General features: G+C 41.0%; 1 protein-coding gene across 1 annotated transcript; it reads right to left on the bottom strand.

The window, feature by feature from the left end:
• Positions 1–227: 227 nt before the first annotated feature.
• kmt5c (lysine methyltransferase 5C) lies at positions 228–24,129 on the bottom strand (the record flags this gene model as incomplete). Its single annotated transcript, XM_080723268.1, has 10 exons — positions 23,906–24,129; positions 22,601–22,733; positions 20,088–20,253; positions 19,873–19,982; positions 17,973–18,136; positions 17,235–17,254; positions 16,202–16,335; positions 15,929–16,089; positions 8,538–12,809; positions 228–292 (listed from the first exon to the last, which is right to left on the bottom strand). Exons 2-10 carry the CDS (start codon positions 22,711–22,713, stop codon positions 228–230), a joined length of 5,205 nt encoding a protein of 1,734 aa, XP_080579394.1. The 5' UTR covers positions 22,714–22,733; positions 23,906–24,129.
• Between the last annotated feature and the right edge of the window lie 1,014 nt (positions 24,130–25,143).

Raw genomic sequence — 25,143 nt, forward strand, 5'->3', positions numbered from 1 at the left:
ATGCACCTCTTTAACCTGCCATGTTCCACCCTGCAATTCTCCAGTCGAATATCACACGCTTGTACGCATGCACACACACACACACACACGCGCACACCGACAAATCTCCCGCTTTACCCCTGCCTCCCCACTACCATCACCACCACCCCGCAAAAAAGAAAACCCCTCTCCTCTGCACGTCTTGCTACATTACCCCCTTCTGCCCATGCAACCTCCCCTCGTCTCCCTCAGATGTAGAGAAAGGAAGCTCTCTTACTGTCTTCTTCAATTCCCGTTGAAACACAGATCCCTCCTTTTGGAAAAGGGAGAGAGACAGAGAGTGGCACGAGAGTGGGGAAACAGGGGAAGCCCAGCGGCTGCCAGTTGCAGAAGAATGGGGAAGGCAGATGATGAAGACTGCAATAAAAAAGGAAAGCAAGGCTGAGGGAAAGAAGAAGAAGAAAAAAAACCCTGCTGTAATAATTAGCCCCCCCCCCCCCCTGCAGAAATTACAAGGTGTCCAGCGTGGCTGAATGCGCTGAGATGATGCGCTATTATCCTGGATTCCCAGCAGCAGCTCTGTAGTAACACTTCTGTTTGCTTGGTCCTGACAATCTCCCTCTCTCTCCCCCTCTCTCCCCCCAAAGCATGTTCAAACAGACCCTATCTCTCTCACTCGCTCTCTCTCGCATTCATCTGGTTGGTTAGTTTCTTTTCCTCAGCCCCCCTCCCCAACCTCTCTCTCTCTTGCGCTCTCGCCCCTCCCCCCACCGTTTCTCTCCCCCCCTCTCTCTCTCTCTCTCTCTCTCTCTCTCTCGGTCACTCTCTCCATCTCTTTCTCTCTCCACCATCATCACCCAGAAACAGGGCAGAATTTCTCCCTCCCTCTCCTTTTCTGTCTCTTGGTCTTTGATGTTTTGAGGAGTTAGACTCTTAGCTGTGTTTTTTTTCTTCAATTCCATACAACCGAAAGCACCATGACACACAGCAGGATCCACCCAACAATATGTACAGAGATGCCAACACTAAATAACAATATATATATATATATATATATATATATATATATATATATATATAGATGTACAGGCCAAATCAAGCAATAATGGACAAGACACAGACAGTGAAAAAGTCACGGAAGACCACAATTTGCAGCAGCTTTTGCTCTCTTAATCTCTCTCTCTCTCTCACACACTCAAACCTGAAATATGAATTAAGAATGGAAGGGATGTGTATAAGAGGATGGGCAAGTCACTGCTGCAATGCTTATTACCATACAGAGAGGGTGTGTGTGTGTGTGTGTGTGTGTGTGTGTGTGTGTGTGTGTGTGTGTGTGTGTGTGTGTGTGCGTGCGTGCGTGTGTGCGTGTGTATGTATGTGGGGGGGGGGGGGGGGGCGGGGGCTTCCACTGACTAGCTGAAATGAATAGTAAGTAGAAATGAGCTCCATTATAGCCATCAGAAGTGAGTGGAGCTTGTCAAACTCGGGCAGAAACCTTGTATCTCCATATGTAACTTTTCTTTTTTTTGGGGGGGGGGGGGGGGTGCCCTACTTACTACTTCATTATACAAGATTGTCGCCCAAAATAGTGAAAATGGCAGATCTACAAGCTCTACAGATCTTGTGAGCTTGTAGATAGGGTATTTTCACAATTCTATCCACCTGTTTCGGCGAGAATTCACTGTAGAATTATGTGTGGGACACATCTGGAGAACAGCTGACATACAAGCTCACGTTGCGTCGTAGATGCAACCGCTGTGAGTAGATCACACTCTGCTGCAACGCCGGAACTGCCGCACACCTTCTGCGCAATGCACGATGGGACGTTGGAAACTTGTGGATACAAAAATAAAAAAGGAACGGTTTTGGACACAGGTTTATTCCCAACAGTGACGATATATTATTTTATTTTATCATATAAACCTTAGCGTCCCTATTCTGGGCGTTATAGGCAAACATTCAGCAAAAATAGATCTACTGTAGATCTGCAATTTGATGTACAACAAAAAAGTGATAGGAGTTTAAGTGGTTAAAGGCTGTCCAGCCTGCTTGACAATTTTGTACTTTACCGACTTTATTGTTTCTAGAGCAACTCCCAAAATCACACCCACTGTGAAGTGACCATTGCTATTTATGAGCTAATTTCATGAAGCGTCCCGCAAAGCTTAGCCAATGTCACCCTTGCCATACGTACAAACAGACAAAGACAGATGTAGTGAGCGTTTAGCACCGCTCAAAGATTTGCCAGACTACTCGTCACTTTTCTGACAATATAATGGGTTTGAGGATTGGTAAAGCTTCATATGACATCACAATATAATAATATAAATAGGTACAACGGAATTCTTCAGGAACAGTATTTTCTAGTGCAGTGGTTCTTAACCTTTACCGGCCACGACCCCCTAAATAATCATATTTGAACTGGGGACCCCCCCCCCCACCCCACCCCCCACCCACCCTGACAAGGGCTAAGAGTTGAGGCATTACATTTTATATAGCAGGTTCTATTGTTGCGAGGCGTTGTGAGCATGTAGATCAGAATATTTGACAGTTTGACCAATGTTTGACCAAACAGTCCTTAAAATTGTCACTTTAGAAATATACCTGGGTAATAGTATGCATATACCCTCTATACACTTAAAAGTTTCACATCTGACTGTTTGTACAACCAGGGTCACATTAGCCGATGCTTTGTGGGATTCTGAATTCAAGGGTTAGTTAGGGTAAAGAATGTACTGCATACACTGTACACAACAATATTGGTTCTCAAGTTAGTTCTTGGGATGATTGAGGTGCACCACTGTTGTACAAAACATAATCATCAGGTATTATGATTATACTTGGAGGAAGACCTTTTTTTAAAGTATACAGAAAGTGTTAAAATTATGTTTTATGTGGCCACACCCACCTGCTCAAGTACGTCTGGTTCTCAGGTGGTTGGTGACCCAGCTGATGTTAGCCACACCCACAGCTGCAGTTGACTGGTAAGAAGGGGAGGGGATGATATGATGTCATTATATCGGTGGATTTCAACTGGGCCTTTTGACTCGGAGGCTTTCAGCTTTCAGGAAGTGAAGTCTAAATATGCTTTTAACATGAGAATTGAGTTTCATTAAGAACCCAGTTTGGTTATAAGCAGTTGGTAAATGATCTCCAAATTATACATTAATTTAGAGGATTCCTGTAGATCCCCAAGAGGCGTTTTCCAATTTACACCTTCTATTAATTCCAAGCTGTATTATTACTACTACTACAAATCTACTTGATTTCAATTAAATTATCTCACTATATTGGGAGAGTCCACTTCAGTATGCATGTAAGAGATACAGGTAGGCTAATGTTCTTACAGATTTACAAAATATATTACAAAGTGTAACACATTGCATTCACACAGTATATACATTAGTCAGATTTGTTAGGCCTACACCAATCAATGAGTCTATGCAGTACAAGCATACTGGTATGTTAAAACAGATTTTGTTTATCAGACCCAAGTGGAACCAATAAGATCAATTAACTGATTGAGAGTAACCAAATAGCTGTACTAAGCCTATGATTGCTGTGCTTAATCAAAAAACACGCTCTGTGCAATGGGGGCAGCCTTAAGATCAAACAGGCAGACTTAATAAAGAAAAATGACCATAATAAATGATAAGAGCAATAACCCAGCTTGTGCAGCCGACATATTTACAGTATTCGCTCTCCTCTTGCAGACACAGTGGGGTTTCTTTACAGACACAATTTACACTAATGTATTGACAATTTGACATCTCAAACAGTGGCCAGTTATTTGGAGCTTCTGCCACCTGTCACTTGGGAAATAATGTGTAATACCAGAGCATCCCTCAATAGCTCTCTCTACTCACCATTTTCTATTCTCAGCTGCTTTCTAAACCAATCCTGTGTCCCCGCCTCTCTCTTCTCAGCGTTACAGATGGTTTGTGCTCTTGCTCCTTTACTGCTAGGGTGACGGATTGTCTTGAATTGGGTGGTTGGTTCCACTACACTAATCTCATAGAAACTCTCAATGTCAACTCAAAACAGTCAGCCATTTTAGAGGCTACTGTGCTACACTTGTACGCAATGATGGCCTATAATCACAAGAAAATGTTGAATGGGGTGGGGGGTTGGGTGGTACATGTGGCAACACACACAGTTAAGGTTTAATGGAATTGTGATGTACACAAATGCACGACAAGTAGTGTGAGCTGCTGTCTCATTAAATAATTGAGACCATGATGTAATACTCTTGAAGAATGTTCCGGATTTGGAATTCCACATACATTTTGCATATACGGCACAAAGATCGTGTGGCATGAAGGTACAAGAGCACAAACAAACAATAGTTGGCTGGTTTCTTCTTAACCACATGCTGCAATGGCTTTTAATCATCACTGCAGCTAGTTAGCATTTGTTTTTGTTTTTTAGGTTTTTTCAGAACTTTGATTATATTGTGTTTTTTCTAGATAGATATCCATTTGCATTTGTTATATTGTTGATGATGTACTGACATATTATCTTGTTTATTATTGTGATGTTATCTGCTTATTGTAAGTCGCTTTGGATTAAAAGCGTCTGCTAAATGCCTAAACTGTAAACTGTAAACTGCGATTGGTGCATGTAGGGCCCTTCAGTGGTCAACAAAAAAATCCTCATGAGAAAACTGTAAAATTTGGCATAGCATTTAACCACTCAAATGCCACTGAACTCAAGAGAAAGGCAGAACTGGGTCATGTGCTGAAAGAGGGGTGGGAATTTGAATACATTGTGGACACCGGACCACAATGTATGTATAATGTTATAATCGAACCGTCCATGTAGATTTGTCTTACTTCATTTCTTGGTGTCAAGCGCTCCTGTTAAATTGCGTGCAGAGTGCAGTACTGTCCAGGCCTTCCCACCAGCTACCACCAGTGACCATTTGGAACAGAAACCAGACATGAACAGGAATATAGAAAACGTGCAAAAATTAATAAAGAATTAGTTGTCTTTAATGATGTAGGCTACATTTGTACAGTACTACAGCAGACTTTGGGAAAGACTGAATCACCCATTTAAAAAACACTAAGAAAAATAGGCTGTAACAGAAATTATCAAAATCATGGTGTAGGTAAAATGGATTTAAAATTAAATACTCAACGTAAATATTCAGTACAGTATGTAATCTTTAAATAAAAAAAACATTTCATATCGTGCACAATCAAAGTAAAATGTTCAGTTACATTAAAGCACCATTTCAAGAATGAGGATACTCAAATAAATAATTGGCCTTTCCGTATAAAGACAGTACAGTTTCGTGGTAGTCATGTAAGGCTATGTAGTCAAACAACACTTCCCCCAGGTTGTTAAATGGAGCAGCATACATCATGACATGAGTGGAATGCACACAACACCCACACCTCTAACAGCTAACAGTAAATAATCTCCATGTTAAAACTGCATGTACATTATATCTCCATGAGCCATGACCAAATAACAGCCAGTGGCATATACAGCAGGTTTATCTCGCTCTACTTTCAGAAAACGAGTCATTCAACTTTTGAAACTAAGCCAAATTAGGGCTATGCAATGACAGATTGTCTTTTCTCACGGTGTTAAACACAAGTGTAACCATTGATGCAATACCCCCTGAATGATTCTAAAATCTTACAAAGAACCCCCTCTGACCTTGCCCTCACCATTATAAGGATCTCTCAATCTCATGCGGTTCTATAAACTCCCGAAACTCGATATTAGAGCATTAAATACTATTTGCCTGCAGAGTATATTGCAGTCTCCTCCTAGCCATCCCACCCTCACCCAGTAAGTGCTCCAGAAAGCACACACTTAAGTGTCCCATGTGTTGTTGACCTGGAATTGTTTTCTCTCCAGGTCTGGAAGCCATTTTTCAGGTACACTGTTCATGCACAAGCCTTTCATTTATGCACTACTGACATTAACAAACCTAATGCAATTTGGCATGGCGACACTCACACAATAAAGTACAACACTGACAAACACATGTGCATCAGCACAGATACACACGCACACACGCATGGAATCACATGTAAAGTGATCTTAAAAAGACCAAACCGTAAAAATGTGTCGCTTACTGTAAATACAAAATGAGGGTAGAGCATTTCTACAGGTTCTGCAGGAAGTTACAAGAGCATATTAAAGAATGAGGCACAAAGCTGCCATGTGATATCCAATCAGTACAAGTACCAGCAAACTATTGTGAGGCTGTCATTTCTACGGTCATACAGTATATAGGAAACTTCATATATCTATGTTACAGTCTGGTGTTTTCAATGTTTATATAGTGGCTTCGGAAGATATTCAATCCCCTCACTGTTTCCACATGTTATTGTGATATAGAATTGAGTTTGGCGACAACAATCTAAACAAAGAACACCCCATAATGATATTTTTTTAATCCTATTTATAAATTGAAACATTTAAGGGGTGCACAGTTAAATCAAGTAATTGATTTAATCAATTATATGTATGAAAATAATAAGGGATAATCAAAAATAGATTTGGGGAGAAGTCTTTAAATATAGATTTTCCCTCAAAACGCAATTTTTGCCATTTCAAATTTGTACAACAATTTATTTCACATTTGTTGGTATATGTAAGAGATAAAACAAATAATCAAATAACAAGCTTCTCAGTTACTAGATTACTTAATAAAGTAATTGATAGAATAATTGCTAGCAAAATATTCAAATTATAGTTGCAAACCTAGTCTGAATCATAGAATCATATAATTGAGTATAAAAGAATATGGGGAAATGTGTGTAGATTGATGACCCACAATACCCCATAAGACACAAGACACTCAGGTCCATAGATGGCTAGCCTCTTGTTGCAGAGCCACACCATAATATCTATAACTAAACAAAATGTGGAAAAAGTGAAGGGGTCTAAATCCTTTGAGGCCATAGTATGATTTGAGCCATACTGTATGTCCTAAAGTTAAAACCATTTCTATTTGTTTTCAAGATGCATTCTCAATTTGACAATTCATAAAAAATAAGTTACAAATGTTGACTTTCAAATTTCACTACCATAAATCAATCTAGAAGTCATTTGCCATAACAGTTCATCCAAACAAATGCCAATATTCACTACATGGGCTTCAATAAATGGTAGGCTGTGAATGACCATGTTTAGAAAAACATTTTGTTGCAGAAAGTATCCCCTTGAGCATATATACATGTAGCCTAAGATCCAGGAGATGGCTGTGGGTACAAATTAGTCTGAGTACTGAAGGTCTAAGTCCACTGTGCCATCTGTTACCACTAGCCTTACTCTCTTGGGCTTTGAGGCACCCATGGAGTGAGAGGATGCAGCGGGTCCATAATGGGGAGTTGATGGTCGGTTAACAGGCTGGCATGGTTGCTGTGTGTCCCTCCTGCAATGTTCATCCTGTCCTTTGAGCCCGGCAAAGCCCTCCATTGAAAAAGAGGACGGATTTGAAAGCTGAAGTCCACAGGGCTCAAGGACCAGCCTCCCTTGAGTGCCCGAGGGCTCCATCAGACAATGGTAGGTATAGTTTGTGGGCCCTAAACCTGGGTATGTCTGACCATCAGCCCCATCCCTTAGGCCCAGGGTCAATGAGTGATCTCCAGTGAAGTTAAATACATAAGGAGGACCTTGATAGGGATATGGAAAAGAGGCTGACGATGACGTGGTTTGCTGCTTGTTTGCTGGTGTCTGTGTTCCAGGTGTGTTGTGGGCCACTTGGGGACTACTGTGCTCAGACATGGTGGGAGAAAGGTTTGCGTCAAAGCTATAGTCAAAAGGGTCATGTTGAGCATAACATGGCTGGTGTTTGTGAGTGGTCGACGGAGTGGACTTATCCTGGATCAAACTTCTGCCTTGTGGTGAGCCATAACTTTCAGACACTTTGTTGGAAAAGTAGAAAGGCCTTGGGAGATTTGAGAAGTTTTTTTGTGTAAAGTCAGTCTCAATCATTTGGGGTTTTCCTGATGCCTTGTTTTTAGTCAAGGGCTGGGGGAAAACTGAGCTAGCTTTGTTGTTATAAACATTTGACCTGGCAGGATTTCTGGATGAATTGAAATTACCCACATCTTTTTGAGAGGTAAATCCGTGAACTGAAAGGTTATCCTTATGGCTGTCTGTGAAGTCTCTGCGTGCGGCAATCTCGGCTTGACGACTCTGCTGGGATTTCATAATATAATTGGTTTTTGCAGTCGGTGGTCGGTCGGCAGCCACATTGTCTTTACATGGTGCACTAGGTGCACTACACAAATTTTGGCTCGGCTTTCCTCCTTGATATTTAAGCACCCTCTGGATAACAGTAGAGGTTTTGTCCTGGGAGTTGAATAGATTGTCTGCTGGATTTTGATTTTTCACAGTGAAGAGTTGAGAAGGGAATAATTTGTTGGCTGTTTGGTGGGAATGGACAGCCTTGGTCAAGGGATGCTGGGGTTCACCTCTGATAGCGTTTGTCTGATTATTGGGAAAAGACTGAGATTTGCTGGGAATGCCCACACGATGGAAGGGGCCCTGGGTTTTACACTGCGACTGGCTATTCTTTGACTGACTAGTACTAGCTTTAACATTAATGCCTTGATTGGTAGGTTGGCCTAGAATAATGGGAGATTGAGATGTAATGACAGCAGAGGTTGTGCCAAAAGGCCGAGTCATGTTTACCCCGGGTGGGGCTTGTATTTTGGGGTCTTCTCTTGAGAGTTTCATTCCTGGATTTTTACTCAAAAATCTATCCATAGCAGTAACCTCAGCACTGCTCAGAGGTGGGAAATTTAAACTGGAGCCGAGTTGGGGTTTGTATTTGGAGAGATCCTTCACTTCACAATCCAAAGGAAGAGAGTCACTTTTAGAAGTAATGAGGCTTGGGAAAAATTGCAGATCCTCACTGTTGAAGTTGCCTGCTGGACTGGGTGGTCCAAGATATGGCGTTTCTGGGTTCCATGTATCAGAGGGGCTATGAGAGAGTGGACTACTGAAGGGATCCGAGGCTGGCTCTAATGGGCAGAGGTCAGTCGGTGGTTGATAATACCCCTCAAAATTGAGACACTGAAAGTCCAGAAGGTCATCATCGCAGCAATTTGTAAAGTTAGGCTCAGTGGAAAGTATATCTGAGGAAGTGAATGGTGGCGACTGGGACGGGGGTTGGATAACAGAAGCAGAGCCAGTGGCATAGGACACCGTTTTTTCCAATGCCTGAGAAGCACACAAGCCTTCCGTGAGTCTGGACAGACTGTTGTCAATTTGTTGGAGGGTATGACTGAGGCAAGTGGTGGGTGTTTCAACTGGCCCACTCTTGCGCGGTCTCTCCATTTTGTGCCTCGGTTTCCTCCCTCCCCCAGCACTCATCTCCGTCACTGGCTTTTCAATTATTCTGTTTGGAGCAGAAGCTTTGATTTGAGTTGTACCGTCATTAAGAGGTGAAGACAAAGATGAAAGACATAAAGACGGCAGTTCAGGTGGAGGTGCTTCTGTTTTCAGAGGACCTGAGTTACTGTTCATTTTCTGACAAGCAGGTGGAGATTCTTCTTTAGGTTTGCCCAAACACAGCAACCCTTTCTTTTCTTTGTCTATAATGTGACCCTTTATCTCCTGCTTGGCTTCTCTCTTAAACTCAGTTTGCAACAGTTTCTCATCCTTGTCTTCCACCTCCCAAACATCTTCTGTCCTCCTCCGTAGTTTGATTATTGGTAAAGGATCACATTTTAATTCAGGCTTCTGTTCGTGCTGTGCATCTGACTGAAAGCAGCAGGTATCTTTTAGAACTGTATTTTCCACTTTTGGTTTTTGCTCTAAGACAGACGAAGTCTGACTGGTATTTTTATGATCCATGCTCTTTTCAGGTACCTGCTTGACTCCACAAATATCCTTTAGCTTCTCCTTATTTTCCACTTTGTCTTTGTCAGATTCACATTGTTCTGTGTTTTTAAGATCTCTGTCATCATATGAACCTTGGCTTGGAGGTAATCCTTTACCTTTACTCAACCTCTCACCCCTCTTTTTCAAACGGTGCAATCTGTCCTTTGATCTCATACTAGCATGCACGTGTGCCCGTGCTGCTGCCATCTCCATGTTCAAATTTGATACAGAATCCATGATGGCCTTAAAAGGGTCACATGCCATCAAATCATCTTGAATTTCCGTAGCTAATGGCAAATCCCCATCAGCCTCAGACTTCATCTGCTCAGACATTTTCATCTCCCATTTTTTGCCTTGCTTTCTCTTAAAACGAATCCTGAAGGTTTGCTCCGTTTCATCCTTCAGCATTTCAGATCCAGATTGATTTTTCAATTCATTCCCCGCCACATTATTTTCGGAATGTTGAGGGTCAGTTTGTTTGTTCTTAGCAGGTCTATCATTCTCTTGTATCTCATCTTTGTCAATCAAGTCCTTTCCTTGTCTCTCCAGTTTAACCTTCCTAGTTCTTCTCGGTAGGCAATCATGTTGAACTTCCTCAGCGCTGGAACGAGTACGTCGGATAGGAGAATCATTTTTAATTGCACTTTTGTGCATCAAGTTCTGAGCATGGGCCTCAGTCTTCTTAACTCTGCCTTTACCCTCACCTGAACACAGGGAAAGGTCCTGCTTTCGTGCTGTGGAAGAGTTGGGTTCTGTGGATGAGTTGAGTTCTGTGGAAGAGTTGAGTTCTGTGACAGGAGAGCCAAGTCCTTGCTCAGTGTCCATATCCACAGAGTTTCTGAACATGCGTTTCTTCAGAGGAATGTTGGACTGTACGTGCGACTGTGCACTGGTGTCTGGTTGAAGACTATTCTTGGCTTTCGCAGGAGCCAGGGACTCTTGACAAGGAGGTAGAGGGTTAGGGCATTTTGCAAGTATTTCATCTTTCTTAGGTGCCAATTGAACCTGCACATTTTCGGTTCTCTGCACCTTACTTCTAGTTACAACTTCTGCAACCAAGGTTCCTACAACTCGTTTCTGTTCCGGTTCAGTTTTATGTTTTGCTCCTCTAAACCTCAGCGTTCGTTTTGCTACGTTCCTTCTCCGCAATGGATTTGGAGATACATCTCCTTGTATTTTAAATGACTCTTCAGTCGACCTTTGTGTCAGGCTATGTTCCATTTCTTCTTGAACTGAGGTAGAAATCTCCTTTCCTGTATTTTTCACTGCAGAACTCACATCTCTATCAGTTTTCTCAGTCCTTAGAATATCGTGCAGCAGGACTCTTGCCCGTTTGACAACAATGTCCTCCTTACTACCGGACTTGTTAGCTATATTCTCAACCTTTTTGCTCTCATCTGTTCTTTCCACTATTTTTTCTTCCCCATCTTTACAAGAATCCTTAGCCTTAATGTTGCCGCAAACTATGCTTGTTTTTCTTTTGCATGTTTGACTGCGTTTTACTGCATCTGCTTCCTTGCATAGGCTCCCTTTATCTTTACATTCTGCAACAGGAGCTTTAGCAAAATTACCAATTTCATTTTTTCCTTCTCTTTTATCTTTAATAGTCTGCTTATTTTGTATACTACCCTGCTTATTTTGTATACTACCCTCTTCGGTGCCTGTCTGTATTTCTATTACCTTGCAATCTCCACTTTTCCCACAGTATAAATCATCCACAGCTTCACTTAGTTTACTCTTTGTTGCATTAATTTTATCAAGAGTCTTGAAATACATCTCCCTCACCCCACTTTTACCATCAGCTGTGGAGACCTCTGTACTTTCCCCCCGCTTCTGCTGCGATCTGGATAACCTGGTTTCTGCCTGTGCCGCCACTGGCCTCGTCTGTGGCTTTTTATCCATTGTCACACTGCACTTTCCTCTCACCATCACCTGTGCTTGTTCCTCTCCATCAGCCCTTTCCACTTTTATACTTCTTGGTTCTGTCATCCTTATTAGGTTCACTGTGAGGTATTGCTTCAGTGATTTGAGTGGATCATCCTCGAGTTTATCAGATTTATTCGAGGCACTTTGACAGACTTCACCAATTTCCACTGCATGTTCATTTAAAGGTTTACTACTCCTCAACCGGGATGATGGGGATCTAATGTTTTTAATCTCTATTTGGTCTGTTGTTGGACTGAGAGCGCTGCTGTCCTTGGGCCCGCAGCCTACAGTGTAAGTTAGTTTGGTAACGCAGGATGCATCAGCACTTCCCCTGGTGCTATCACCGACTGTTATATACTTGTTACTTTGACTTTCTGTGATTGTGTCATCTGCCAGGTCTAGTTTCTCATTGCTTCTGTCAACCTGAATAGGGCTAGCAACTGCTGCGATGCTGGCCCTGGTTTGACGCGTGTCCACGTTATGAGCCATGCTCTTCTTTCTTGTAGAGGTCACTGCCTGGACCACCTGTCTGTTCCCCACTTTGGCAGACTTCTCACTAAGGCTCGTTACAGAAACCTTGGGGACTATTTTCTCATGAAAAGCCACTGCAGAGTCCAAAGTGAAAGGCTTCAAGTTTACCTCACTAACTGGGTTGCCACTGCAAATTGCACTGTCATTTTCTGTTTTCAAGCGCAGTTCTTTCAACTGTTGAACTGTATTACCATTGCAAGTGTCACTACAGTTTTTGCTTTCCAAACATTCTTTCAATTGTTCAACTGTATCTTTTGGCTTAAGTTCTTCCAACTTATGGAGCAAGGCTCTCTCTTTACTTTTGGGGTCCTTACAATTAAGCAGAAAATCCAACGTGTGGCGCCGTATTGTGATTCTAAGGTCCTTCAGTTTAACTTGTGATGCAAGTATGTGGTACTGCCTTTTTGTTCTTCTGTGCTTTGCTTGTCTCTGTCTCCACTTCGTTTTCTGAGTCAACTTTCGGCACATCAAGGCATTCCTCTTCATTTGCAGAGTAAAGGAGTTCCTTGATGGGATGGCTAAGAATGGGAAACAAGAACAAAGAAATATTGAACTTTGGCTGGTCAACACAAAAAAGCCATTTTGCCACATTTGCTAATGTTTTGTGCCACTGTCAATAGTACGTCCTAGGACCTTGTATTTGGAGAAAACATTTAGGTTGGTACGCTGTGTTTGTACACTGGAAACACAATCTAAACTAGAAAACCTCTTCACCAGGGCTGTGTCAGGTACAGGTTGTTTGGCTGTAGGGCTATCAAGTGAGCTCAGAAATTACATTAAATGGGGCGTGTGCCCCATCTCAAATTGATTTTGTGCCTGGGACCTCCAAAAGCAAAGATTAGAGTTAAATATGTTTGCTTTAAAATAAATAATCAATGATATGCACACATTTTCAAGATTTTCCAAAAATAGCAGCTCTTCAAGCTTGTATATCTGCTATTCTTGAATAGCCAGAGCATAATAAAATATGGTATAATGGTTAATGGTATGTATGGTTAAAAGGATTTGATGCTATATTATCAAATGATGCTGGGGCCCCCTGGCTCTTGAACCATGAATGTGAAGCAGGGTAAAAATAATTTGCACATTGTTCTAAAGTTGGGTATAGTTTGGGTTTTATTCGATAGGGTTCTAAACCGGTACTTTTGAAACAGGGCCAGTGCCTGCCCTAAACGGTACTAGAGCGGTAGCCCAGAAACTATATTGTTCAATATAAAAATAAAATTAAACAGGAAAAAAGAAACAGTCAATGACATTAACTCTTTTGCCACCGAACGAACGCTTGTTTCTTTTTTCACGCGGCGAATCGACCATACCGAGCGTTCGTTCTTTCCCCGGCAGAGCCTGTCTGGGCAGATGAGGGGTGGCATGGGTGTCTGCAGTAGCAGCAGCTCCAGTAACGCTAGTCTTAAATCTTGAGCACACATAAACATCACTTTTCTGGTTGTTTTCTATGGCTGGATCTAATTTCTCCATTTCTATGTGCTACAACTGGCGCAATCGAGGGACAAACTGTTCCTGCTGTTCCAACATACAGCCAACCGGGAAGAAACAGCGGAGCGAGGCTTTAATCCTTTGCCTTTATGAAATATCTGAGACCCTTAGGGTTTTATTTAGGGTTTTATTTAAAGGAGCAGTTCACCCAAAGAATTACTTATTTTCTATCAATTACACGCCTCATTAACACATTGACCGCCATTTTAACATACCTCCGTACTCCCACCTGCCATTCGTCTCCATAGACTTCCATGTAATTGGGTGTGCACGGATCATGCACACCCATGCCTAGATAATGCACCACGTGTGTCCACATTGCTCACAGCTTTCAAACAAAAAAATCCGAATGGAAATCCGTTCAGGCATTCATGAGATAACAGCCACTATGTTTAACAAAGATGGCTGCCAAAATGGCTGCCATGCTTGAAAGATGGGGTTGCTATGGGGGTTAAACATGCAATTTCGCGATTGCTATCATGCCTACTCCATTTTTTGGGGTCCAAAAATTCTTTTGAAAAAAAATTTTTTTTGAAAAAAAATTTTTTTTTTTTTTTTTTTTTAAATTCTCGGGACTATCGGGCCTGGCGGGGAAAGACATTGGAATAATCTCGGGACTATCGGGCCTGGCAGGGAATGAGTTAAGCCCTTTTTGTCGCATTCTTAAGTAAATTATTTGATTTTATTCAAAATCTCCATTAATTCAAGGCTTCATGGGGTGTTTAAGTCATTGTGGGGGGGGTGAACTACTCCTTTAAGATGTCTCTGACACAGGTCTTCAATTGCTAGTGTGATCAATTCAAACACTAGTCTAATCTATTCTATTGCTTGTATGACCATTTAAAATAATTTTCAGTGATGCTGCCTTCCTTGTACGGAATCCACAAAATGACTGAAATCAGTTGTAGTAAACCATGAGTGTGTCGATTTGCATTTGTGTGTATCCTGTGTGTCCCTGCTTCTGCGTTTTGCATGTCCCAGTGTTGGAATCTTTGAAGTGAAATATGGCCACACAGCTTAGGCCGCCCTTTTTAAGCATCTAACAAGCTAACCGTAGCCTACAAGCTGCTGGTGGACAGAGCAGTGTTGTTGTCACTAGTTTACTAGTCAATAGTCATATTATGTGATGCTGATGTAATGTCTGCTTTGACACACCAGGGGGCTCCAAAGTGGACATTACAGAACAGAAGCCATAATGACAGGCACGGAAATGAAGTGCCGAAATCTCTGTTGTGATTCAGTCTGGTTACACCCGTACCATCGGGACCGGTGCCAGGTATGGCATGGAGCCAAACCCCGTCATCCTCATATCCATATTTCACAAGTTCAGTTATTCTGGTTGGCTGTTGACCCATACAAAACAGAACAAAAGACTGCAAATGCATGTATTATAAGTATCTAATTTTGGCTTCTTGAATATGGCCTAAATCACTTTTATCGATTAAAAAAAAAAGATTTATTGATTACTAATTCATTTAACTAAAACCCCAATATCGCCTGCTTCCAACTTTCCAAGTCTCAGTCTGCACCACAGACCACACACACACACACAGTTATTTTCAGTTAGATGCATTTGGGCGTGTCATTATAGGCGAAAATAGCAGATCTACAAGCTCACAAAGTCTTGCGATGCAATTCTTGCATAATTATGTAAAACAGTCTTCCAGTGTAAATAATCAGGCTTTAAATATTTTGATTATTGTTTTTAAGTCTATAAAGGCTTGGCCCAGCTTGTACTACAGAGCTTTTAACTTAGATGTGCAATAAATAAACTGTAGCTTGACAGACAGCTCTTTTGACAGCTTGTGCATTGACGTTTCTGGGGGTATAAGGTGACAGAGCAATTACAATCAGCGATGCATAACATTGAAATCTTCTGAGAAATATTATTTTATTATTATTATAATGGGATGACCCCTGGTCTTTGGGTTGGACTGATGTTTCTCTGCAAAATAACCAGCAGGCTCTATTGCCATTAACTTACATTCTCTTGTGTAATAGCAGCACCCAGATCTAACATTTTGGACCATTAAAGAGGTCTGAACCACTCTTAGTAGTGTGTTATTATTATCATTATTAGTGATAAGGATTGTCAATGACAATATCATTGGCATCCATTGTTAGAGAACACAAGACTGGTTACCTGTAAAAGTACCCAAGTGAGTTCCTGGTCTTGTAGGGCAGCACTTCTCTCTGTTCTGACGAAGGTATCGCTCCCTCAGACCGTACTTCTGGCCAGCGGTGTCTTTTGTTTCTTCATTATCGGGCGGTTTCCCTCTGTGTCTGAAGTGACCTTCTCCTTTCCTAGAGAGATGTAAAAGAAATCATTAAAAAATGGAAGTTATGAATCTTAAAACATAAAGGGGAAAATAACGCTAGCTAAACAAAAGAAGCGATGTAAATGTGCTACACACACCTCTCGCAGGTGCAGCATTCACACATTTCATTGCCTTCGCCAAAAAAGCTGGCGCCATAGTAACACGTGATCTCCTCCCCAGGTGAGATTGGTCGAACCACTTCAACACAGGCACCCTTCTCACCGGGGACGAACTGGGTGGGAATAAAAGAGAAACAGAGCAAAAGACAAAGGCGACACGCGGTTAGCCCCTGGGACACATGATCAACACACTATATTGCAACCAAGGACAGTGAGAACACACAGGGCAAATTAACTACATTAACCCATTCAGAACGGGTAGACATTTTGTGTATCATTATTTTATGCTTTAACTATTGAAAAATAGCAGATATACAAGCTCACAGCGCGGCACCGAGTGCCGCGCTGCGAGCTTGTAGATCTGCTATTTTTGAAAAATCGTGAAAATTCGAATTTTGACCCGATTCTATAAGTGTCTTTTGAATCCGTCTAAGGTTTTTTTGAAAAACCTATGTTTCTAAGTCAGCAATCTGGCCAGCCATCGTCAAAGAAAAAGTCCTTTTCACTTAACTGGAGCTCAGTTAGTCTGTTCTTGAGAGACTACCATGTCAGTGGTTCTCAAACCTTTTCATGTGAAGGACCCCCAAAATTACAGGTAATTGGCCACAGACCCCCATCTCAAAATATGTTGTTCCAGGGACCACCCAGAAGCAAATACCGTATTTGAGTTACAAATGTTCGCTTTTAAATAGATATATTCAAAGACTTGCAAAGAAATATCAGGATTTTTCAAAAATAGCAGATCTACAAGCTCGCAGCGCGGCACTCGGTGCCGCGCTGTGAGCTTGTATATCTGCTATTTTTCAATTGCTAAAGCGGTCAATACTCCGAGGCCTAAATGGGTTAAGAGATTACAGTTCTATGTTCCATTTTCAACCAGGAACAATTATAAAGAATATATAATTATAAATAACACCTTTCTAAACTAAAAAGAAAAATTGAGAGACTTGTTGATTCTTTGGTAATAGTCCACATTTTTAAGTGTAACAGATCAATGAATGTTAATGATTACCTTGCAGTTTGGTCTGCAGTCTTCACCCCAGAGAGAAACAAAAGGAGAAGATTAGAAAACATATAAATGAAGTTAAAAACATATCAATGAATAAGAGCTGTGGCAGTCGATTTGATTTGACTAACTAGTCTCTCCAATGGAAATTTTATACAGTCAACACACTAAACCAAATATCTTTGCCAAAAATAGCCGATCTACATCTATAAGCTCACAACGTGTCACCTACATGCCACACTACATTGATGAAGTAATTTGTTATTTGAGTGCTTAAATTAACATTTCTGTATTATAAATATTCGTTCTTGTGTAATATTCGGATATTTTGGGATGCTGGATTTTGGATTTTCATGAGCTATATGCCATAATCAAGATTAAATATTTTTAAAACAATGTTATGTGAAGTGAATATTTTAGAATTCAAAAAGTGACCGGGCTTACCGGTAATACCGAGACACAGACAGTTAGACTTCTGAATGACAATTTGGAATTTGTTACTACACATCCTCCTCATAGACAAACGTAAATGCATTTGCCACATACAAGATCAGAGCATATGGGCAATCAGGTATGGGTTCAGTGCCTTGCTCATAAGCACTTGCATGGAAAGTTGGAAACCAACTCTTGCCACTCTGTGCATCCCATTGCCTATACAATGTTGTTGACCTAAGAGGACACCGCACCAGACAAGTCAGAGCGCGGTGGTAACAAAAAAGGCTATTTATGGGTAGACACACTCACCATGGTTAATAAAAGCAGCCGGCCCAAGCCAGAGCTGTGCACACCGTTTGCGTGTAGAGTACATCACACTGAAATCATTCACTCCCGTCCTTAGAAGAGCGCTGTCAGCAGGACTCAGCTCTGCTATACATCCCAGCAGAACCTCTACCCGCTCGCCAACAAACCTGCAGAGAAACAATTCAAAGTCTCAAGTATCAATCTTGGGCCTGAAAAAGATAATCTAAATGGGGGAATTCCCTACCTAAATGCTTCACAGGGATTGCAGGGATTTTCGTGTTTTGACGCTGTTCACTAGCCCAGTGTTTCTCAAATGGGGGGACGTGTACCCCCAGGGGTACGCAGGGGTACTGCAGGGGGTACGTGAGAAAAACTAGAAAATGGTATTATGTATTTTAGTGTTATGGTTAATAATAAAACATGAAAGACTTTGTATGAACCTGCTCAGATGTAAATTGTTAAACCAAATTACATCTGTTATTGAGTAGAAAGCAGTTTTTATTTGCCATTATGCCGTTTTATTTTGAACATATTGGTATGAAAACTGGACTTTTGATGTACATTTTTCAAAGCAAAACGCTGTAGTCAGGGGAAGGGGTACTCGGCTTCAGCAATCAGTAGAAGGTGGTACTGCAGCCAAAAAGGTTTGAGAACCACTGCACTAGCCTATGGGTCACCAATTATTTCCCCAATTCCCCCAGACATCACCTGACAAATTGATGACGTAACCGGAAAAAAAGGCTTTTCTTATTCTTTTAGGAGTAAAAAACTAAACAAAACTAAAAAGGGTCGCTTATGGACATGGATTATTTTCTGATTCTAGGACACCGGTGGGCATCTTTTGAACGCTCCCTTGCACGGATTGGAGCGACGCAGAATATTCATAAATTCTTTAGAGGTTGGAGTAACACGCTCTGAATATGAATTAAAAAGATAATTTACACTTTGCAAAAATAGAGATAGATAGGAACTAATTAAGAACCAGGCAGACAAACACAGTGTGGAGGGGGAAAGATTATTACAGACAGAACATGATATTTGGAGAAGAGGAAAGACAAATAGAGACATTTGTACCAATTCTTATTGGTCTGGTGTTTTTTTTACAGAGCGGGATTCCCTTCAGTTAATGGATTTAAGTTTTAAGCCTGATTTATACTTATTCGCACGACAGCACAGCCAATGCAGAAGCCTACAAGGCCACGATGCAGCCAATGCAGAAGCCTACAAGGCCGCGATGCAGCCAATGCAGAAGCCTACAAGGCCGCGATGGCCACCCCAAAGCGCAACACCATCGCAAGACGGAGAACAAATAAACATACTGTAGCCAATGGGACAGGGGCTTGTAGTCAGAGGCAAAATATGGTTTCTTTTATAAGCCCCAACTGCCATTGACGGGATATGACATTTATTTTTATTTCATTTAATAAAAAATCATGATGGTGCGCATCTGCTCTAAAAGAACCGGATCCGGTTTGAACCAGAAACACTAAGTAGACAGGATAAAAAACGAATCTTTATTGGCTCCCATGTAAAATTTTGCAGGAAAATGTCTGTTTCCTGATCCTGCCTAGCGTCCGCAGTATACACAATGCTAACTAGTTAGTTTGTTTGGGAATTCCCATATATGGACATATTGTGTCAGTCTCTATTGTTTCAGCACGGTCACTATTCGCCCTTAGGGCCTCTTACTGGTAGTAAATGAGTTAAACAAAAATAAAGGTACTATATTAATATAAGTGTAACATTATGAGTGTTTAATTTGCAATAATTAAATTTGACTGCAAATCCCTGTCAATGGCTTACATACTGTCTTGGACACTGCTATCCACATTGTGAAAGTGTCAGTGTCGATCCTAGTCAGATAAATACTGAGTCAGGTTTTGAAAATAGGAGTAATTATTACCAGTGCCTTGTTGAGGTTATCTTTGCTCCATTGGTCTCTGAGGAGTATCTGTCACAGGCCTGTATCGTGACACCACTTTCCAAGAGGAAGGCACAGAGGTAGCGATACACCTGTTAACATGGAAATGGTTACAGCTATACATTAAATTGTTCTCATATTAAACAAAACAAAGAATGTCTGCCAGTATTAGGTAAACAGGGTAAACAGAAGCCTACATGTTGTCTCAGCAGCTCCTGACGATGGGATCCCAGCGCGTTGAAGTAATCACCAGCTAATTCTCCCACTGTCAGGGCTTCAAACGTGGCCTGGAGGTCATGTGTACGCTTGAAGCGTAACAGTGTCTCTTTCAGGATACCCCAACGACGGATCTCCGGTATGGGGCTTGAGAAGAAAAATAAATGGGGAAACACCAGATGAGAACAGAAAACAGTGTAGAATTCATTTGTTGTGTGATAACCCTAGGCCTCAGTTTCTCATCTGCTACAAGCCGTTTTAATCAAATTCTTTCTTGTATTCTATGTACATCCATACTGTATCTCATCTGACCTGTAGCTGGATCACATGTAGAATTCCTTTCCTAATGAGAACCAGGCTTTCTTTCAACTCAACAGAAGTTTATTCGATTAATCAATATGAGCCAAGTACAATTTTCAGGTTAGGGTTATTATGTGATGGGAAAAATAATAACATTAAAATCACATTAAACAACTTGTGAAAATATACTCCAAAAACCAAAACATAAAGCTTTTGTTATAGCACAACCACCTGACTAATCAGTATAATTTCTGTCTGGGTAGTGGGTGAAATAATATCTGTCAGGTTTGGAAACTGTAGCCGTTTCTGAGGACCGGACATGTATTACGAATTATGAAAGAATAATCCAAACATATATAATACAATATATAATATGGCTTCCAGCTGCTTTGCTGCTTGGACACTATAGTGCCTGATATTAGACTGAATTGTCTGCTTGCTTAGAGGCCTGGAGGGGGGTAGATTTTCCGTAACCAATCATTAGAGACCAATGTGCACCGTCTTCTCGGGCAAGTAAACTGTAGTTTGGCCAATTCATCAATCATATATATATATATATATATATATATATATATATATATATATATATATATATATATATATATATATATATATATATATATATATATATATATTACACTTGGAGTGCGCAGCGCAACATGAATTCTTCAGATCCTTCAATTCCATATGTTTCCGCCTTCTGATTTTCTGGAATTATGTCAAATTAAAAGCTGATGCTGATATTCTTAACTAAACTGCCCACAAAATGTTTGGAAACGTAACTTCATCGATTATTTCTCCCCTTTAATAATACCAATTGGGATTGTATTTTATATTTATACCTTTATAATGGTACCGTTTGAAAGGATTGGGCATTCGTGGAATGAGCAACACAGCTAAACATGAGGGTAGCGCCCCAAATTCCAAATCATCTGCAATATTGTTCTGTTGGTATTCGCCCTTGTTTTGAGTTGATTGGAAGATTGCACTCTCCCACAGTAAAATGGCCAATGTGTGTTGATTTTTCCTTATTACTGACAGTAATAAGGAAAAATCAACACACACTGGGCATTTTTATTTATTATTTAGGTCAGGGACCGTAGCGTGTGGAAGATCCATACACATCTCTCTCACAGAGAGTGTAAAATTAATAAAGTGTAAAAATGGCCAATATGTGTTTTTTCTATTACTGTGGGAGAGTGCAATCATTCAATCTTAAGTGGACTTGTGAGAGTCAATTTGGTTGCCTACTTGCCTTTGTCCCCTTTCTGAGTTACAGACTTGTAAGGGTCCATTTATTGGCTATAAATAATTTACCTGCGAACCCTCTCAAGGACACCTGAGGGAGTCCCATGACTCCACGTTGAAAACCACTATTTTACAACAGCAAGTCAACCTTTGTAGGCTGTGACCACCAAAAAATAATTAAGCCCCTTTTCGACTGCAGCTTAAGCACCACACAACACCACACCACACTGCACCACACCTCATAAGAATATCTACCTTTTCCATTACATAAAAGTACCCGTATCGATAAGAAACAAATTGACCCTTTTAACCATGATTATAATACATACATTTGTATTCCAACTATCCTAATTATTATACTATAATGGATTATAACTGTGATTATAACTATAATAAGTATTAATGTATTACTATGATAACTATAATACATGATAGATTATAATAGTGGTTATAACACAATAGAATCTATTATCATGTGTTACAACTATACCTTGGTGGTCTAAATGAAAAGTCAGTGAGTGATCAGTCATTATAAAGTGTTTGGCCCTGTTTGACCAAGCTCAGACCTACTCTGTATGGATACTTTTTAGTACCACATTTAGTACCACTTTCACACCACTCTACCCAGGTGTGGAAAACCTGGCACAAGTGGGCAGTGTGGAGTGGTGTGGTGTTGGGCCATGCCAGTGGAGCCCCTTTTCCACTGGCATGGCATTTGGAATCGGAATGTAGGAGTTGAGGCATTTCATTTAGTTTAACTCGGTTCCACCACATTTACATTCTCAGACTAAATTAACACTGAGGTGTACAGTCGAGTCTAGTTTAGGATTGGGAACCCAGAGATAAAAATCGTATCTAATGGGGTCCCGGGCCTAATAATGTAGATCAAACTGGGGGTCCTTGAAATGAAAAAGGTTAAGAATCATTGTAGGAGGAGTGCCAGTACCTGATCTTCATCTTGTGGGTGCTGAACCCCAACAGGGGGTCCAGCACCAAACTGGTGGCCAAGTCATCTGTCTCACACAGCTCCTTCACACTCATTCTACTGCACCATTCCATCTTCTCCCACCATCAGCATGCTGAAAGATTGATTGATTGAATACTTTATTGGCAGTTCGCACAGGAAAAGCACAGGACTTGTTTACATTGGGGCACATTTTGTACTCTATTCCAGTACATCACTCAAGTATGTACGTGGAATGTTGGTATGACATGCTCCTTTGAGCGAACACGTTGAACACACACACACACACACACACACACACACACACACACACACACACACACACACACACACACACACACACACACACACAATACTTGCATTTTTGTTACGAGTGCACTATGAGTAAACTAGTTATTAACGCTTATAACTATTAATATATATACAAACAGTGTTAAGCATATTAAAACACATTATAAATCATGTTTATCATGCATTATACTAGTTATAACATAGCAAGGCTTACCGAATCCATTCATAACACTCACATACATGTGACAACATGTATACATTGTTGAGAGAGAGAGAGAGAGAGAGAGAGAGAGAGAGAGAGAGAGAGAGAGAGAGAGAGAGAGAGAGAGTGTGTGTGTGTGTGTGTGTGTGTGTGTGTGTGTGTGTGTGTGTGTGTGTGTGTGTGTGTGTGTGTGTGTGTGTGTGTGTCTGTCTGTCTGTCACACACATGTATAATACAAGTAAAAAGTGAAAGCCCAGAGGTCAATGACCTTCCAACACATATTACTGTAATGGCAACAACAACAACAATAAACAACGGTTAGGTGTAATCACTTCATACGTAGGCGGTTGTTTTAGCCAGCTAGCAACTTCCAATTTACATAGTTGAAAGTAACAATTTAAAAAAACACCCACAGCCACAGGGTATGTTTTCCATAAGTATGTCTGTGATAGAGGAAAGCACAGCACCGTCAACGTTACCTCCTTAACGGATAACGTGAGCCCCATCATAACAACAACACGGGCTGTTCGCAAAGTTAACAACACGCCTCAAATAATTAAGCTTTGGTTACCGGTAGTAATTACTACCGTCGGTTCAGTGTGTGAACGTGCACTACTAGCACAGTAGTAGTAGCGCGTTAGCTTTAGCCAGCAGAAGAATGTGGAGGCTAGGTTTAGCAACCCAAAGGACAGCTCTCCCGTTATCAATCCGCAGGCGTACAGGAAAAAAACAACAACAATTTATTACAACGTGTGTGTGCACAGTTGAATAAAACTAACGTGGTGAAAACTTACCTGGGAGTATTTTCTAGTCAACGAAATCTTCCTCAGATTAATAGACAGCTATTCGACTGCAACTGCAAGCTGCGAGCTTGCTCCTCTCGCTTTAGGTATTTTTGTTTTTGCAGCAGGGCAGCTAACGGCGGCTACCGCTAGCCACACAGCTAGCCCTTCCGGTGCCCCGTAGGCTGACCCGTTCCGTTCCAGCTGTCCGTTTTAGATTATGAGCACTTTAAATCCTCAATATGAATGGCTGCTTGGTGTTATTTAACCCCCGAATGATGGTTTTTCATCATGTGTGGGAAGGTAAGCTTGACTCGAGAAGACTTTGGCCTAGGCTAGTTCTACCAAAAAGATGATGAGTGACACCCACAGTCCACAGTGTAACCGAACTACTACTACTACAGTACAGGCCTGCTGATTGGTTCAAACCCAGGTTGATCGGAGAAAAATGCAACTTCTCGCATGTTCTCGAATGCTGTGATTGGTGGAGGCTGCTTGTGGGTTGGACTACTGCACTTGGTTCATGATGCAGTGGTGGACGGAAAGTGTTTTTCCCCCCTCCAGCAGTACATTAGATTAGATTATGCTTGCTTGGTACAGTAGTTCACAAATATGTGTTATGTGAATATTATGTAACATCCTGTCATATGTTTTATTGCATTTTTTTATTTCGTTTTTTTAGGATTCTAATATGATAAAATACCTTAAATTCTGATGACCAGGACATTTTGGTATTTGTTGATTTATTTTGTTCTGTAATTCTTAAATCAAATCTTTCATCATACTTAAAAAATCGTATTAAGAAAATGATTTGCTCCAAAGTCATGTGAGGTAACAACATGGGCCCTTTCTGTTTTAGTTGTGTCTTTTTTATTTGTAGCCTATTTTATTGGTAACTGCACCTTCCGCACACGGACATAATCTATCCACCATAATATTATAATACCAAACGTCAGCCCAGCTGTGACGCGGCTCACTATGAGGGCCAGGCAGGGGCCAGGCCCAGGGCCAAAGCGATAAAAGAAAATAGAAGGGTCGACCCCAAACGCCACTTTTACTGTGCTTCATTCCCTTTCGCCTTTTTCTCCCAAATATCCCGACCCTAATAACCCTATCCTCCCTAAATCTAAATAGCATATTGCATGTCTGAAAGCAACACTCTTAAATTGTTTTAGGTTAGACGATCACATTCTGGGTCAACTTACAAATCTATTTTTGTTTGATTTTTGTCATTTTTAAATGTGAAATGC

Source organism: Nannobrachium achirus (genome assembly GCF_963921795.1).
Source record: "Nannobrachium achirus genome assembly, chromosome: 4".
In the NCBI taxonomy this organism is placed as follows: Eukaryota; Metazoa; Chordata; class Actinopteri; order Myctophiformes; family Myctophidae; genus Nannobrachium; species Nannobrachium achirus.